The sequence below is a fragment of the Capra hircus genome, chromosome 9 (genome assembly GCF_001704415.2).
Source record: "Capra hircus breed San Clemente chromosome 9, ASM170441v1, whole genome shotgun sequence".
NCBI classification, from domain to species: Eukaryota; Metazoa; Chordata; class Mammalia; order Artiodactyla; family Bovidae; genus Capra; species Capra hircus.
Genome location: NC_030816.1, coordinates 61366659 through 61385808, shown reverse-complemented (window position 1 = coordinate 61385808; position 19150 = coordinate 61366659). Strand labels below are relative to the sequence as shown.

General features: G+C 35.9%; 1 protein-coding gene across 7 annotated transcripts in view; it reads left to right on the top strand.

Moving 5' to 3' along the window:
• BCLAF1 (BCL2 associated transcription factor 1) overlaps positions 1-13178 on the top strand; it is a 31283-nt gene extending 18105 nt beyond the window's left edge. For 3 of the 7 annotated variants that reach the window (XM_005684800.3, XM_005684803.3, XM_005684799.3), the window contains exons 9-13: positions 1276-1451; positions 2583-2763; positions 3829-3975; positions 10039-10251; positions 10405-13174. In XM_005684800.3, coding sequence (XP_005684857.2) covers positions 1276-1451; positions 2583-2763; positions 3829-3975; positions 10039-10251; positions 10405-10410 — 723 coding nt within the window. In that variant the 3' untranslated portion in view covers positions 10411-13174. Of the gene's footprint in view, positions 1-1275; positions 1452-1584; positions 1747-2582; positions 2764-3828; positions 3976-10038; positions 10252-10404 lie in introns of all 7 variants that reach the window. The other 4 variants (XM_005684802.3, XM_005684801.3, XR_310280.3 and 1 more) reach the window with 3 other exon arrangements.

Below are 19150 nucleotides of genomic sequence, written 5' to 3'. Positions count from 1 at the left end.
AGTGTTGATTACTTTTGTCTTGCCCACAATTTAGTCTATTCTTGTACTCTGACAGAGTGAGTGTCTTTCTTCTCTCTTCATTATTCAGACCAGGTTTTGATAACTAATGGAAGGATAAGAGGAAAAGACATTGCTTTTTATCCTTTATCTTCCTATCTGAATGAACAATTAACATACATGTAGTAGTGTGTAGTTTACATATATAGTTTGGTGTTTACAAAGTACTTCCACCTATACTGTTACCCAAGGGCTTGCCAATAGCATATTACTAGGTGAATAGGAAAGTTTTTGCTCTTGATTAGATTTTCTCATAACTATGGGAGCAAATAGGTGAGTAGCTGATACCATTTGGACATATACTTCCAGTTTTAGGAATGTTTATGAACATTGTAGCTAGACTTCCCAGAGTAAGTACTTCTTATTGTTGAATACTAGCAAGGATGTCCACATTGCTTAGCATCTTACTGATGTATAATTTTTCTTCATTCCTAGATGCCTCTTTCCATCTTCCTAAATTATATAGTATTTGAAAAAGCAATGGAACAAGAAGGAGGTGAATTGTGACCCAGTTAAACTAATGTCCGTTGCAATACCTGAATTGAGAAAGGGCAGTATATGGCCCAGATACTGAGTACAGGATTGGGAATGACTCTTTCTGGCTTTGTTTCTACCCTTGTTCAACCTCAGTTGGTTTCATTAATCATATTATGTTTGCATGTTATGGAAAATACAGAATATTTAACTTGTAAAGTGATTTTTATCGGGTTGGTCAACTAATTTGGGAAGAACTTGATGATGATGAGGCTTAAATAATGAGAACCATTTACTTTAGGATCCCTTAACTTTACTGTCAGATGGCTATACCCACAACTGAGTATAATCTCTATCATTGTTAAAGTATATAAAAAGCTGTTTCAAAAGATGAGGGATAATTAATGAGGATGTACCAAGTGGAAAAATAATTATATCATTTTACTGTATGAAAGTTTATTATGGATTGCTTTGAACAGAAACCTATGACATTTTGAAGACAATTAGCTTTTAATTACTTCTCTAGTCCTGTTGTACTTGTGTTCACAAGTGTTTAGTGAAAACAGCAAGTATGTTTTTAAACAAAAACTTAAGTATGGAAGTAGTATGTTATATTCATTCTTTTCTGCTACTAAAAATGCCAGCTTAGAAACTGGCCAAAAAAAATTGGTATTTTATATATATATTTCTTTTTTTTTCCCTATAGTTTCCCTGAAATCTGCATTTTACATCTGTCTTTTCTAGGGAGATAAAAAATTAAGATGTGATTCTGCTGATCTTCGGCATGACATAGACCGTCGGAGAAAAGAAAGAAGTAAAGAACGGGGGGATTCCAAGGGCTCCAGGGAATCCAGTGGATCAAGAAAGCAGGAAAAAACTCCAAAAGATTACAAGGAATACAAATCTTACAAAGATGACAGGTAATTGTTGAAACTGTCGGAGTTAGGTTTTAGCTTCTAATTAGCCTTTAATAATTGTCAGCTTAATTGCTTTCAATTTTGACTGTGTAATCGAATGTTTAAATTTAAACAATTAAAATTATTTGTTTTACAGCAAAAATGTATTTGTCTTTTACACGGCTTATGGTGGATGAGGACAAAAACTTTGGAATAGCAAGCTAACACTGAAAAAAAAATGACAAATTAATGTGTCCTATTATCCAGGCTACATCAGGAGGTTGGACTTCAATGCAGTGCATTTCTAGAAACAGTTTGTGTAAGAACTTTGGTTCGTTATGCTTGATTCCGCACTTTTTCAACTCATAACACCCAGAGTACAAGAATTTTAAACTGATGTCTAGTGGTTTAACATGGGAGAGTTGGGGGGGAGGAAGGACTAGTTTTTTTGAAATAGCAATGTGTATTAGGCTTTCAAAGTAATGTTTCCATGGATACTGTTAGAAGTGGTAAGAGTTATCGCAGGTATGACCTTTTCGGGTATTGCAGTAGAATCATGTATTGATCATGATAGAGTCAAGTAAATATTAGGAATACTAAGTATCATAGATAATCGTTTTTCTTGCTGTTCATTAGGTGAATGGTGGTAATTTTACTCGTGTTTTTAAATTTATAATTAATTTTAATTTCCTGGTATTTATAACGTCTTATGCCTTTTATTTCAATAACGGAGTTATGGCCCAATCTGTATCAACTGTTTTCACCTAGGGTTGTACAAACTGCAATCATTTTGAAACATGGCCTTAAGGACATTCATACTTTTTCCTACTCTTCCCTTCCTTTCCTTAAAAAAAAAAAAAAAAAAGAATGTTAAAAATGTTGAACTGAACTTTATATTCTTGAAGTTTCCAGACTGCTAGTTTCTAACTGGCAGGTCATAGCATGTTTTCCAGTAGTGATATAAAACAAATATTGGAGGAGAATGGAAACAGACTATGTCAAAGTTGAACACCCAATCATTTTAGTTTCATGCTAATTTTAATAGGGGATAGTTTCTTTGACTTGAAAAATATCCCTCTTATTGTAAGATACAGCAGGGTCTTTCATAATCTTTTTTTTAAATAGCACATTTTTCTTGTTTCTTTTATTTTTCAGTAAACATAAAAGTAGAGAGCAAGATCATTCTCGATCTTCATCCTCTTCAGCATCACCTTCTTCTCCTAGTTCTCGAGAAGAAAAGGAGAGTAAGAAGGAAAGAGAAGAAGAATTTAAAACTCACCATGAGCTGAAAGAATACTCAGGCTTTGCAGGAGTTAGCCGACCACGAGGAACCTTTGTAAGTAATAAAATTATTTTCTGTCTTTGATAGAACTTTAGCGCACTGTACATAAGGAAAGTAAGATATATGATGATTTAGTCATTGTTGTATGAGTCATTACTCCTGAAGTCTTTAAAATGGTATTTGATATATCTTTATTAAGAAATGCCATTTGGGAGAGTGAGGAGGAACTGGAGCTGGGATGATAACCTCCTTTGTATAGAAAGTAAAAAATCCATGTTTTTGCCTGATTTTGAAAATATTCCATTTTGAGATTTAGAAGCATCTGTATAACTTATTAACTGTGGATTCAATAACTGTACATAGTGCTTAGAGACCCAAGAGTCAAGGAAAGTTAATAATTTAGATCCATTTCTTTAATCACTTTTTTATTAATAAGAACATGTTTTGAAACAAATCCATGTTTGTATTAACAACTATTTTCATTTTTGCCTATTCAAATTCTTTTTTATATGTGTGTCAGTCATAGAAATTATAAGACTTTTTATCCTACCTAATATATATATTATTATTCCTATGTTTCCATAAATTCTTACAATTGTAAATTTAATGATTTCATAGTAGTGCATCTTCTTGACTCCTTAATTTCTAGGTTCAGATTTCTAACTTAAGCTAGTATCCAGTTAGTTGTTAGTAGGGTTTATTAATTAGATCATTTGGGAAAGAGAAGAGCTTTGCCCATATGGTGAAAGGTGTAGTTAACACTTAGGACTCCTGTGTAATTCAAAGAAATTAGACAACTCTTTTGGCTAGTGAAAGGGAAAAGAAACAACTTCTTAAAATTTAAACTATTTAAAATTTTAGTTCAGGCCATGAAAGAAAGTGCAGTGTTCTGACAACTTAGGTTGACTGTGCATTTCTTCTTAACCTATTCAGCTTTCAATAGGCAGAATTTTTTCTGTCCTTACTAGTATAAAATGGCTACCCTTTCCATCCTCAGTGGCTGTGAAGTTGAGATTTAGGGAAGAAATTAGGGAATGTTTTTTGTTACTGCAGTAAAATTAGAGTTTGCATGTAACGTAATACCTTTTGATTTCATTACTAAACAACTTTGTTAATCAGTTTCGAATTAGAGGCAGAGGAAGAGCCAGAGGAGTTTTTGCTGGGACAAATACTGGTCCAAACAACTCAAATACTACTTTTCAAAAGAGACCGAAGGAAGAGGAATGGGATCCAGAATATACCCCAAAGAGCAAGAAGTACTTCTTGGTGGGTGTTAGAAATCTCTGTTTATTTGGTTTGCATTAATTTTCAAAGCATACTGGGTGAATACATTTGAGTACAGGCATCCACTACTATGAGAAGTTTTTACTATCATATAGGAAACTTTTAAAATAAATCGTTACCCAGATGATTTGAAGTTTTGAACATGTGGGTCCCTTTAGTCCTTTTTACACCTTATTGATACTATCTATGGACTGGTCAGTGTAAAGTAAAAATTTTCCTGATTTGATAGTCACATTCAGAGAAGAACATTAAACTGTTTCATATCTGTCTATAAGACGGTAAAGTTAAGAAGGTAAATCATTAAGATTTCCCTTTCATCACCACAGCTGTTTGTTTAATTGAAAGACAAGGAGAAGAATTCTTCCACAGTGCATGTAATTAAGGTTTTCAGGAGGTTGTTAACTTTTATTGGAGTAAAAGGAAGAGGAAAAATTACATTATGGAAAAATTGCTAGATACACATTAATTTGATACTTCCTTGTGATGCTCTTCTCTCTCAATTAGTTTGTAAGGGATGAAGCTAGAGGAGGTGGGTCCTGAAAGATTCTCTAAGTAATGATGGAAATTTTTTACATTTTGGCACGGGAGAAGAGGGTTTATCTTCCATTATAGAAACTTAAGGAAATACCAAAACTATTAACAGAATATTCATTTTTGTCATAGCTTTTCAGGGAAGTCATGTTTTAGAGATTATTTCTGAAGACTAGTTGTTTTGTTGAACCAAGGAGGAAAATAGTGCTGAGTTTTTAGAAATGTGTCTTTCATTTGACTTTTTATGAGTATATTTGAATAAAGCTGAATGTCCCAGCCTTCTGCCAAGGTGGACTATATAGCTGTATTCTGAACTAGATATATATTTTGGTTGAAGAATGGGCATTGTAGTTGTTTCAAAAATTAATTTCCATTTATCTCTTTTTTGGAGTACTTTAATGACCAAGAGTCTGGAAAAGTTAAATTTTTACAGAGTGCATTATGCATAATGTTTCCACAATCTGTGCTCCTTTGAGGAAAAATTTATGCTTGACTTGACAATCTCTGGAAAGTGAAAGATGTTTTATTCAGTTACAGAAAGTTTAAAAGATATATTTCATTTTTAATATAGGAATTTATGAATTAATACACTGCTGTTTATGCTATGGATGGATTTCAATTTTTGGTTTAAGAGACTGGTAACAGAGAACATTCTAAATACATACCGTGGATGTCCTCCTGAGGAAGAGTGGATTATTGCGAAGGAGATACTGATTAAGAGAGACTTTGTAGACCAGTTTGGATTGAATCTTAAGCTTAAAAGATGAGCAGGTGTGCTGTAAAAAAGCAGGAGTGAAACATCCTAATCTAGAGAGTTCCAGTACTCAAGTGGCTAGATGATTGGTATAAGTTTGGGAAAATTAAGAAGCAGGGGCCAAATTGTGGAAGACAATAATACTTGAGTAAATTTGGATGTTAAGCAGAGTTTGGGAAAACATGGCTGTGACAAACAGACCTGAGACGTAATTGAGTGTCTAAGGGACTAGTTTTGAAAAATGTTAAAGCCACATTTATGAAGGCTTATTCAGGGACCCTCTAGTTTGGTGTTGGAAGTGAGAAGAAAGGATATTGCAAGCACAGGGAATACAGAGGAAAGCAGCTCATTTGACGTGAAGGTTAAGTTCTGGTATGGAAGTGCCCAAGATGTAATAAGTGGAAATGTGCAGTAGGTAGTTGCTAACACAGATCTAGAGAGAAAAAATATCTAGGTTCCATTATACGGTCACAGAACCACAGTAATATCACCCAGTCAGAAGAGAAGAGATTAAAAGGCCAACTTTTCAAAGGTGTGAATGAGGAGCAAGTGCTTATAAAAATGCCAGATGGTAAAACAAGTATAAAAGCACAAAAACTTAAGGAAATGAGAGGTGAACAAGTTAAATAATTGTTTAACACTTCAAACATTTTATAAATAATTAATTTGGTGGCTCAGAGGGTAAAGAATCTGCCTGTAGTGCATGAGACCCAGGTTTGATCCCTGGGTTGGAAAGATTCCCTGGAGAAGGGAATGACTACCCACTCAGTATTCTTGCCTGAAGAGTCCCATGGACGAAGAAGCCTGGTGGGATACAGTCCATGGGATTGCAAAGACACAACTGAGTGACTAACACTTTCACTTTTCTATGACATTCTTTCTAGTATTATAGTTTTTGTCTTAAATTGGGACATAATTATTTTTGATTAGCATGTAATTAGGCTTTAGTTCGGAGAAGGCGATGGCACCTCACTCCAGTACTCTTGCCTGGAAAATCCCATGGATGGAGAAGCCTGGTGGGCTGCAGTCCATGGGGTCGCTAGGAGTTGGACACGACTGAGCGACTTCACGTTCACTTTTCACTTTCATGTATTGGAGAAGGCAGTGGCAGCCCACTCCAGTGTTCTTGCCTGGAGAACCCCAGGGACAGGGTAGCCTGGTGGGCTGCCATCTACGGGGTCGCACAGAGTCGGACGTGACTGAAGCGACTTAGCAGGAGCAGCAGCAGGCTTTAGTTACACTAATCAAGAGGAATGTTACTTGGGGTTCCACATGTTGCTGTTCTGGACTATATTTTAAAGTCCTCGTTTCTTTTATGAGACATCATGTGCATTTGTCACAGGCTAGTGCTCACTAGAAGTGAAATTAATGTCACATTTCTTCTTATATATAAGTCAGTTCCCCAAGTTAATTGTTTTGGTTGTTAATGAGCCATTGGAATGCCATCTTTGGTTTCTACATGTGTATTTATGGATAGTCTAAAGGTATTTTTCAGTGATGAGACTAGAAATACAAAATTTTAAAAAAATTCAGAATGAGTGAAGTTGAAAGCTATAGATTCCTCTAGGTTTTTTTCAGAATAATAAGCATGGACATTCTGTCCATAGTAATGAAACATTTAATACTTAGTAATAATAATGGATAACATTTACTGAGCATTTTGCTCGGCACCATTCTTAGTGTTTTGAACTGAAAGTGAAAGTCGCTCAGTTTGTTTTCATGCTTGTAAAGTCATTTTGAGGTAAGACCATTATTCAGTTTATATAGATGAAAAACACAGAGGTACAGAGATTGAGCAGCTTGACCAAAGGTACTCAGCCAGAAGGAGTGGGGTTAGGATTTGAACCCATGCTTTAGGGTTCAAAGGTTCTTAACAGCATGTAACATTTTTCCTCCAGTACTTGGTAACAGTTACTGCATTCTTATCTGAAATTTCCCTTGTCTAAACTTTGAGTTATACAAAGATAAGATAATGTTTTCAATAATGAATATTTCAGGAAAGATAGTCTTTAGAACCTGAGATTCTCTGGAGGGATTGAGAGTATTTGTAAAGAGTTGGACCAGATGGGAAAGTACTGAAATGGGTAAGTTCCCCATGTTAATGTCATCTGAGGAAGAGAAAATTCCTTATGGGAACAGGGATTTGGATTGGAGCTTTAGTAAATTAACTCTTTTGAAACTTGATCATTCTGTAGAGAAGAGAAGATGATTCAAAAGATTTTGGTTCTATGGCCTCCTTTGTTAACATATTTTTTTTCAACTGGAATTTTCCTTTAATAATTGTACTTATTTTTGACTATTCTGTGTCTTCACTGCTGCTCATGCTTTTTCTCTAGTTGTGATGTTCAGACTTTTCATTTCAGTGGCTTCTCTTGTTGGAGACCACGGTTTCTAGGGCCTGTGAGTTCAGTAGATGTGGTTTCTGGCTCTGCTCTACAGCCTTACTAGTTGTGATGCACGGGCTTATTTGGCCATGACACTTGGGATCATCCTGGATCAGGGATCAAACGTGTGTCTCCTGCATTGGCAGGTGGATTCTTTACCATTGAGCCACCAAGGAAGGCCTCCATTAACATATTTTTGATTATATATTATAAATATCTCATATCCCCTTTAAATCTTCTGTAAAGTAGTTAATGTTAATTAATGTACAGTAAGACTGAAATCTTGTAAGAATTTGAGGATTAAGACTCAGTATGCTTTAGGGCCTTCATGGTGGTCCATTGTTAAGACTCCGCGCCTCCACTGTAGAGGGCATGGGTTCCATCCCTGATCGGGGAACCAGTATTCTGCATGCCACTTGTCCAAAAAAGAAAAAGAACTAGTACGCTTAGCATTAAAATGTCACTTCGGTAGCTGCTGGGATATCCTTTGAGAAACACAGTGTGATGATGTAGCTGTTGTTTAGTTTCAGATTATTGTGTAAGATGATTGTATATTTAAAAGTAATGGCTAGTCTAACTCTAGTGTCTAGCTTTGTTACTACTTTTCCTGTTTTAGCTCTTGGCTACCTCAATTTAGTAGTCATTTATTGTTACCATGATTCCTGGGAAGCTTATTCTGAGGATGATGAGCATAAAGGGCATTGGAAAAGACTGGCTCTGTGGCTTTGGGCAAGTTACTCAGTTTCTCTGTCCCCCAATTTCTTTATTCCTAAAGTGGAGTTAGTAACAGTATTTTACAGTTGTTGTGAGGATTAGATGAGTAAGTATATAGAAAATGCTGAGACCAATGCCTCATCCTTAGAAATAAGTACCATTATTCTCACCACCTTTGATTGAGTGCCTGCCTGTCAAGCACTGGGCTGGGCACTTTTTACAAATCATTTGTGTTCCTTTAAGACTATCTTTGGTTTTTTTAATGAGGAAATAAAGTTCACTCAGTTTCTGTTAAGATTTAAATCCATACCTCTGGCTTGAAAACCCATTTGCTTCTTCCTACAAATTCATGGAATACTGTGTAAACACCACAAACAGAAAGCATAAACTCTTACAGAGTTGTGATGGTAACAAAAAGGAGCTTGAAATTACATCATTCTATGTATGCATTATTTTGAGTGGCAGACTATTTTAAAATAGTTTATTTTGGATTTACATTTAAACTTTGATGTACTGAAATGGTACATTTTTGATAGCTCCTAAGTTCATTCTTTGGTCATCTCACTGGTTTGATAAAGCTAGATAATTAGAAAATAAACTGGTAAGGGCTCTTTCACACTGTCTGTTAATTACATGTGTGAACTTGTTAAGTCAGGTAGGAGGGTGAGCTATATTATGTGAATATGCACAAAGGCACATTCTTTGTTTTGAAAAGGTGCTTAGTTATGTATTCTTTTTTAAAAGTTTAGTGACTTTGGGACAGTTGGTCAGTATCAGTACTCCATAAGTTATGCAGCTATGTTTGTATTATACCTGTTGTCTCATGAAGGGGCATCATTCCCATTTTTTGTAGGTACAAACTTAAAATGTTTGTTTGAGATGGGCAGCAGTTAAGGAGAACTTTTCATTTTTTGTTTTATTCTTTGGGATGTAATACTTACCTACTCACACACAAAGTCAAGTACTTTTCACTTTTTCAGATTGTTTTGGTTAATGGAATAATTTGTAATTTGGGGAACAATCTATTTGGATGCAATTAATAAAAAATTAAAGTTGAGATGTAATAGCTGTAGAATTTTAGGTTATTGAACAAGAAATAAGTTGAGGTATTACCCTAGGGATCATGCCATCCTGATTTGGCTTGTGCCCTTGAAGATTAATATGTAATACACGTTAATTTAAATTTATCTCAATAGGATTTTTAAAAGTCTGTAGCTATATGTAAGAGAGACTTCTTACCACCTATTTTATTTAGTAAATGTTACTGATAATGTTGTAATGACATTTTTATACTTTATGTACTTGTGACAAGTAATTTTGGGGGGAAAATATCAGTTACATTATCTCATTTATGCATAGTAGATTGAAGTAGTGAAAAGCAGAACAATAAAAAATTTTGATAATTGGCAGTAATTTAGCAGTTGAGATTCTTCAGAAAACTAGGCAGCTTTCAAATGCTTGGGTTACTAAGCATGTAATTATTTACTTTCATGATGCAACATGTTTTTGATGAAAAGTTCAGTTTTATTGATTTTGTGTATTTTAGAACAGTACCCACCTCATATACCCAATTTTCAGAACATTTATACAATAACACGATTGGGGATGTAATCATATTCCTTACAAGAAAGACATTTCTTTCTTTGTTTAACCTTTCTATAGCATGATGACAGAGATGATGGTGTGGATTATTGGGCCAAAAGAGGAAGAGGTCGTGGTACTTTTCAACGTGGCAGAGGGCGCTTTAACTTCAAAAAGTCAGGTAGCAGTCCAAAGTGGACTCATGACAAATACCAAGGGGACGGGATTGTTGAAGATGAAGAAGAGACCATGGAAAATAATGAAGAAAAGAAGGACAGACGCAAAGAAGAAAAGGTAGACATTTTCAACTTGTTAGTGGTTCTGATATGTTCTTTTATGTGAGTTTCTTGGGCCAGTTATTTGATTTTTAGATACAGTGATTATTTTGAATTATTTCCACTCTTCATATCTTTTCTAATCTTTATTTCCTTTCCTTTTTTTTTTTAGGAATAGGAAATCTGAAGTAAGATTGCAACAGAGAACAGAACTTGCACCCGCCATTTTTTTTTACATGATTTTTGTTTTCAAATAAGAATGTAAGCATTTTACTTAAATTTTACTGTTTGCAAGTAGTCTAGAGAAATTTTGTTTTGAATCTTCAAATATCTTGAAAAATAGTAGACTGTATGTTGAAAATTGTACTGAAATAAAGTAGAAGATTGTTACGTACCATATTTGTAACTATCAACTTTTAAAAAAATATATACTTTTACTGTTTTTGTTACATGCATTGTAATTCTGCTTTGTCTATAAGATATGGTCAAGTACAGCTCTGTGAAAGTTCTGATTCTCTTCCCTCCCTGTTTGTGTTAATGTTTATTCTGAAGTAAACGTTAGCTCTACATACAAATCCCTGAAGAGGAATTGTCTATAGAGACCACACTAATTATTTTAACTGTATACATCTGTTTAACATTCTCCTTAATTCAAACACACTACATTGTAGGGTGACTAATTTTTGAAGAGTACCATGGAAAAAGTTGTTATTTTGGTAAACTAAACTAATTTAACATCTCATCAAATGTTTAAGATGGAAAAAGCTTTGCCAATAGCTCAAAAATACTAGCTGTTAAAAGTTAAAAAGTATGAAAAAATTTTTTTCTTAAACTGAAAGCAAGCAGTGGGCTATAAAAAAACATTTTTAGGAGCCCTTACTATTTGCATTCAAAATTCAGTGTTCTCTGTTTCATTTGAACGTTTGAGTCATGGTCTTAGATATCAGTTCTTTGAGAGAGGAATCTGGTTTGTAATAATACAAATAAAACCCCCATTCCTACTGAACGTCTTGCTTAAAAAAGAAAAACAGAACAAAGCCTGTAATTCTGATTTGGTATTGAAGAGGATTATTCTGCAGAATAACTTGATAACGTTAAAAAGATGTGTACCTGACGTCATATCTCACATACTTATTTGAGCTTTTAGACAGCTAAATCACTAGTTCATAGTCTAACTATAATGAATAATAGGCAAACAGAATATACTGCTCATTAGTAGTATTTTAAGAAACTTGTTTTCCAAATGTCACCAATAAAAAGATTTGACAGGAAGTTTGTCACAGCATTGATCTACCTTGTTTTTTTTTTTTTTTTTTTCACTATTTCTGTTTCAGTTTGTAAAATGGGTTTTTCTTTTTCTTCCCAAGGGTTCTGTTCTTCAGGAAGATAATCTTTCAAAAGTGAATTGCCTTTATGTTTATGATGATATCTCTTAGAAGGAATGAAAATCGGAAATAGTAAAATTTTGAGTGCTAAGTCTGCTCTGTGAGCATAATGTAAAAGTAGTCAAACTTCATTTTGTTAATTCAGCAACTGAATTAGTTGTATTTGTTTGCATTAAAAGATAATGATTATTGTGTTAGTGTAAACAAGCATTTTAAGTGTATGGCTCGTTCATGCTCACTGATGATTTGGGATGCTTCTGGCACCTTGATTGCAGTCAGAGGCATTTACCTAACAGCTATATGAGGGGAAAAATAGAAAAACAAAACTCAACAAATGTGATGTTCATGGCCCTAAGATCCTTAAGCATTGCATGATTTCTCTTATTTTGTTTTTCTGAAATTGAGCAGAAAGGAAACACTGTAAAAACAAATATATGTTGCATTAATCAGGACATAACTAATATTCTCCTAGTCAGCATAGCACATAATTACATGCTAAAGTAACATGGATTTGATCTCCAACACAGGAAAATTTTCACGACCATTTTATACAAATAAATTTAGCTTTTATTTTAACAATTATTATTCGGTTAGATACTGAATCTCTATACATGACTATAAATGTGCAGTTTTGCTTTTCCACATAAGAGAAGTGGAAAGGGGAATTTACTGAGAAATTAATTTAATAGGAAGTAGGAATAAAGCTACTTAAATCCTGTAAGCAGGTTACAGGTTCAAGTGCATTGCTTTAACCCACATGTACTCATGTTTGGTTACTTGTATTAAAATTGAGGGGAAGAGTATCCTATTAAAATATAGTGGGAAAAGAGATTGTGAAAACACTTCAATAGAAAGCCATTGCGGCTGTTATCTTTGTTTTAGAGCCAAACATATAAAGAAGCCTGTCTTAAAACCACAATTCAACTCTACACTTCATGACATGTTATAAAAGCTGAATGGTTGCTCTTGGTAAGGATATTTGTTTACAAGTGCCAGAAAATAGTAGCTGTTTGATAACCTGCATTAATAGATTTCCTTTTGCCTAGCGAAGGAAAATAAAAATAACCAAAGGATATTTCTAGAAAGGATTAAGAAAGCTGTTTAAGAAGGCCATGACTCAGTCCTTAGCTGTGTACACTTTTCAACATCTTAGAAATTTTAATATAAAAAGCAAAATTTGTTTTTCCTATTGCAGCCTACTTTTGGGAATTACTGTTTTTCCCTTTTGTCACAGTTAAAATCAAGTATTGGGAATTCAATTACAATTTGAGTAAAAATATACCCAATAAGAATGAATGTAGATGGCTAAACGATTCTTACTCAGTGTGATGTATAATGCAACAGGGACCCTTGTAAATTGTCATATGCCAATAAAATGTCATAAGTGGTAATAGCTGCTGTTTGTTTACCTGATTTTGAGACTATGTCTGTGTCTGTGCTATACAGCCAATGTCAATGGTTTATGTCTAATTTATGTCTAACAGCTCATCTGTTAGTAAAGTTACTAGTATGATGGGGCTTTTGGGGAGATCAGTAAATATTCTATAAAACTTCAAATTCACATCTATTTTTTTCTTTTTTCCTCTGGAAACATGGGAAATGTTACAGTGGTGATTGTAAGCCATTTGTTAACACAGGAATTCCAAATTCTAGTCTAGCCCTCCTGTTCATGTGTTCATACAGGAACTGTCAGCTATAAATTATGATGGAGACAGCAGCATTACTTCGGTTTCTAAAAATGAAGTAGTTATTAACTAAAAAGTGTTGTTGTTGTTGTTTTTGTCTTTGTTCACTTGAGTTAGAACTGGTGTAATTCTTAACTTCACTGAACCCTTTTGTAAGTTACTTGAAATATAAAGTGACCATTCTGTAACTTTACAAGAATTTTCACAGAAATTTGTGTGCTAAGGTAACATTTTGATTAATACAAATGTTACTCCTTTCTCTGTATGTTTATTAACTACACTGGATAATTTTAACATGTTTCAGCTAGCTACATAAAAGTATACCATCTTATTTTTTAAGGACTTATTTTCATAAGATAGTTGCTTTTTTTCTTTTTTGACTGCAGCATGAGGGAATCTTAGTTCCCTGACCAGGGATTGAACCTGTGCTCCCTGCAGTGGGGCAGAGGAGCCCTACCCACTGGATGGCCAGGAAATTCTTCTCTTTGACTTTTCAGCTGGAATCTCTGGGATATACTTTGTTCCATGTGGAATGATATTCCTTTCACATTCAGAACAAGAAGTACAGAGACCTGTCTGAATTTGTAACTTGCTTAAATAGGGAAGAAACATGGGGAAACTAACTTCACCCTCAGATTGTATTTGATTGGTTTCAGTCTCTATAAGTAGTAGATTGTGATAGATACTTTGACAAAATTTTAGAATATAATCTGTTACATAACATCTTGGGTTCTCAAAACATGGTTGAAATCATTATTTATAAATATGAGTATCAAGGGTCTAATTGTTCAGTTTATTGAGGTAGATGTTAAAAATTTGAAGTCTATGTTAATGAAGTTTAAAGTGAAAATTTTATTTTGAAATCCAGGAATATATAGAAATTACTGTATTCCATTGTTTGACCTGAGAGCTTTAGTAGAGATTGTGTAAATTTATGAACTGGACTCAAGTTTCAGAATCATTCAGTAATGATTAGTGTCAGTTATGCAAATGAATCCAAAGTTGTACATTAAGTGTGCTAGTTCTCTTTATTGTTACCTCCTCACATGTTAGTTTTTTCAAGAATGGATCCCAGTGGTTAAAAAGAACAGGCATTAGGATGGCACTTGCGTGCAACTACTAGGAGAAAAATTTCCAAATAATGTGTCGTAATTATAATGATCTGTATGTAAGATATTTTTCTCAAGGATGTTTTAGGTGTTTGACAACAGTGAACTGATTTGCAGTGCTTTTAAAATGCAGAAGATCATTCTTGAAAGTAGAAAATGCTAAGTGGTTTTAATACTATTCTCCTAAGAATTGGAATCAGATTTTTTCCTGTAATCTCTTAGGGTTGCCCAGCTTCTTGATTGAATAATAACAAGCCCCAAAAGTAGATGATACATGTTTAAAATATGCAACCAACAAAAACCTACTGTATAGCATAGGGAAGAACTGTGCTCAATATTCTGTAATAGCTTAAATAGGAAAAGATTTGTAAAAGATACATATAAAACTGAGCCACTTGGCTATGTATACCTGAAACTAACACAACATTATAAATCAACTGTAGTCCAATATAAAAAACCCCACAAATGCCACCCCATAAAATAATTGGGGACTAGCAAAATGATAGTAAGTACACCATAAACTTAGGTGAAGAAAGGATGTACATTCACAGTATGAAGTCTGTATTTGACAATGATAACTTCTTGGTACTGTCATAGTAATTGCAAATTCCATGGCTTGTGAAAAGCCACGTAAAATTACCACTCTCACCCTCCAGATGTTGGTTTACTTGGAATCTTACTTAGTCCTTGATTGTGGGAGGCCATAATTTTTCTGGCTTATTTGTACCAGAAAAGGAAAATTTTTGGCTGTGCCACACAGCTTGCTTAGTTCCCTAAGCAGGGATTGAGTCTGGTCTCTGACAATGAAAGCGTCAAATCCTAACCACTGGACACTCGGGGAATTCTGTAGAAACGTAGTTTCCAGGGTACTCCTGAGGCTGCTATGAGGGAAATGTTAAATGTACTTGGAGTTTTTTTGAAAGCAATTGAATATCACCACCAAGTGGAGTCATAAAACGCAATTTAGAGACTTCCTTAGTGGTCCAGTGGTTAAGAATCCGCCTTGCAATGCAGGGACACAGATTTGATACCTAGTTGGGGAACCAAGATTCCACATGCCACAGAGCAACTGAGCCCACGTGCCTAAATGAATCTAGGGCCCACAACTAGAGTGTCCCCTCACCACAATGAAAGATCTTGTATGATGCAACTAATACCCGAGGCAACCAAACTATTTTAAAAACAGAATTTCACTGGTTAATGTCAGTATACAGTGATTTTGTGTTTACATTTGGTGATGATACTCAACTTTAAAAGTCAACGTGTGGCTCTTTTCACCCCTGTGATAACTGGTAAAGATGCTCATAAACCTCAGTTACTGCAGCAGTCTTCTAATTTGGAAATCTTGACCTTTAAATTTCATCTTTTAATTGCCATCAATGAAATGTTTTTCAGTTGAAAAATTTTTTTTAACTTAAAATTTCTTTGATTTCTTGTTGCCTAAATCTTAGGATGAACTACAGGAATTTCCTCTGAGCTGTGTGTGTGTGTGTGTTTTTAATCCTTTGCCATATCCTACTCCTTGTTCATTTACCTATCTTAAAATCTTACATCTTAGCAAAAAATCAAAAAATTCCTCTTGTCATTCTTTCAGGCTGGCAACTCATTCTGCTTATGTGTCATGCTTTGCTAGAATAAACATTTAGCAATTAGTATTATGTGTTGTGTAGGACATACATACTATGGACAGGCAATTACCTACTTGGTAGAATGTTAACATTGTACCCTGCCACATTACTTAAGGTAATTAGAATAATTGGAGTTCTCCTAATCACCTAAAATTGAGGTTTGTGTCGGAAGACTAATGGGGTTTCTAACTGGGCTGTCACAAGATTAAGTACCTAGCTTTCTAGCCTTTGTTTACTAGCCCTCAACCTCCATTTATTCACTGGGAAAGTATTCTTAACATTGGGTTTAAAGTTGAATCAAAATTTCTTGCTCTTGAGAATATAGTACCTAGTGTGATGATTAACAATAATGTATTAATGATTCTGAAAAAATATATCTAGATAATAAAGCCAAAGGTGATAAGCTTTTCCCATTAACCTGCAAGTAGCGGGAGAAGGTGATGGCACCCCACTCCAGTACTCTTGCCTGGAAAATCCCATGAATGGAGAAGCCTGGAGGGCTGCAGTCCATGGGGTCGCGAAGAGTCAGGCACTACTGACTGACTTCCCTTTCACTTTTCACTTTCATGCATTGGAGAAGGAAATGGCAACCCACTCCAGGATTCTTGCCTGGAGAATCCCAGGGACAGAGGAGCCTGCTGGGCTGCCGTCTGTGGGGTCACACAGAGTTGGATATGACTGAAGTGACTTAGCAGCAGCAGGATAGGGACACATCACCAACCTGCCTGGTACTGATTCCTGTGTGAGTAAAAGTAAGGGTTGGGTAGCATCTGACAGGCTGGAAAAGGAGATTCTCAAATGAGCCTACTAAAACTGGGGCCTTGTCCTCTCCAGTAGTGAGCACAAGGTACCCACAGTAAGTATGGAGAGACTGGAGCACTTGACCGCAGTGAACTCTTCAAGTAGACCTGTCAAGACAAGACTCCCTTTTAAGGACAGGACCCCACAGTGAAGAAAGGACTAAAAGGAATCTTAATGAGCAGAGTAGAGATAGGAGATGAAAAGGGCCTAGATGCAACTGGGAGAGGGGAACATAGCCAGGAAGAGTTTAGAAAGTATGCCACCATATTTTCGAACACCACTAAAAAATGACAGAAAAGGTAGAAAAGATTTACTGAATTCTGCATCCTTCTCAAAGTTCAGGATAGTAATTTCACTTTAAGGTAATAGGAAAATAATGTCATATCACATAAAAGGTTATCAAGATGTGGTATGTATGACTTTTTCAGTTCAGTCGCTCAGTTGAGTCCGACTCTGCGACCCCATGAATCGCAGCATGCCAGGCCTTCCTGTCCATCACCAACTCCCGGAGTTCACTCAGACTCAGCGATTATCGAGTCAGTGATGCCATCCAGCCATCTCATCCTCTGTCGTCCCCTTCTCCTGCCCCGATCTCTCCCAGCATCAGAGTCTTCCAATGAGTCAGCTCTTCACATGAGGTGGCCAAAGTATTGGAGTTTCAGCTTTAGCATCATTCCTTCCAAGAAATCCCAGGGCTGATCTTCAGAATGGACTGGTTGGATCTCCTTGCAGTCCAAGGGACTCTCAAGAGTCTTCTCTAACACCACAGTTCAGAAGTATCAATTCTTCAACTGTTTTAGTACACATAAAATGGAGGAAGGATCTCTGAAAAGTTAGAGGAAAGTTGTCAGCAAGGCATTGATGGAAGATGTAGCATTTGACCTGGGCCCATCTTGCACTTGGATCAGTTGAATTCTATTAATAGTGCAGCCTGAAGGAGGTGTGTTAGTACTACTGGTTTTCCTTCTCATGCTTGCAAGGGATATTTTGCCTTTTGACCCTATTGTCTGCTGTTTTGATATCAGATTGGAAAGAGGAAGTTATAAGATCATCATGTATTTGCAAAGGCAAAAGGGAAGGATAAGGAAGCTGAAAAAAATCTAATGTAGGGTCACTGATCCATTTGTTTTACATTTGTCCAGTAGCCCTTTCCTGCTCCTTTCATCCTTATCTAGCTTATACTACGGGGCCTGTGACTATAAGCACTATTGTTCTGCCAGTTTCTTAGTGTCAAATCATTCTTGGTGTCTGTTTTCTCTTAGGTATATAGAACTATTTTATTCAACAAACTCTTAATTGAATGCTCATCAAATATACCAGGTATTCCTCTAAAATGATGGAGATAACAGCATGGGTCAAGACAGAGTTCCTGTTCTGGAGTTTAGTTTGGCAGTAGGTGGAGCATAAATACTACATGATCTGAGTACTGTAAAGAAAAATAAATCATGGAAAGAGAGTGGAGACATGCTATTTATATGGTGTTCAGCGAAACCTCAGGTCTCCACTAGAATGTAAGTTCCAGGAGGGTAAGGATCTTAGCTGCCTTGCTAATTGCATTCTCGTTGTCAGAATGATTCCTTGCACGTAGTAGACATCCAGTGTTAGATGAATGAATACATGCTGTGGACACAGAGAAATTTGTTGAAAAATTCTCCCACTTAAAAATGGTGTTGGTCAGCAGGAGACACAGTTGATCTTAAATTATTATGTCACCCTAGTGCATTTCTTGGTGAAATATGAAAAGCAGGAGCTGTAGTTTCTTATGAAGCCCAGTAACTTCAGATCAGAACTCAAAATTGAGATATCAACTGCCAGGACTTGGTAATCGCTTAACCGTTGTCCGCTAGGCCAGGTCAGCATCCGGCTCATATTTGATAGCCTAGATAACCTGGAGAATTTCATGAATACTGCAGATTTCTCGATGACAGTGTTTAGCACCTGCTAGTCCCTTAAACCAAAGAAGGCAATGGCACCTCAATCCAGTACTCTTGCCTGGAAAATCCCATGGACGGAGGAGCCTGGTGGGCTGCAGTCCATGGGGTGGCTGGGAGTCGTACACGACTGAGCGACTTCACTTTCACTTTTCACTTTCATGCATTGGAGAAGGAAATAGCAACCCGCTCCAGTGTTCTTGTCTGGAGAATCTCAGGGACGGGGGAGCCTGTTGGGCTGCTATGGGGTCACACAGAGTCGGACACGACTGAAGCGACTGAGCAGCAGCAGCAGCAGTCCCTTAAACAGGGCTTTCCTGGTGGCTCAGACGGTGACGTGTCTGCCTTCAATGCGGGAGACCTGGTTCGATCCCTGGGT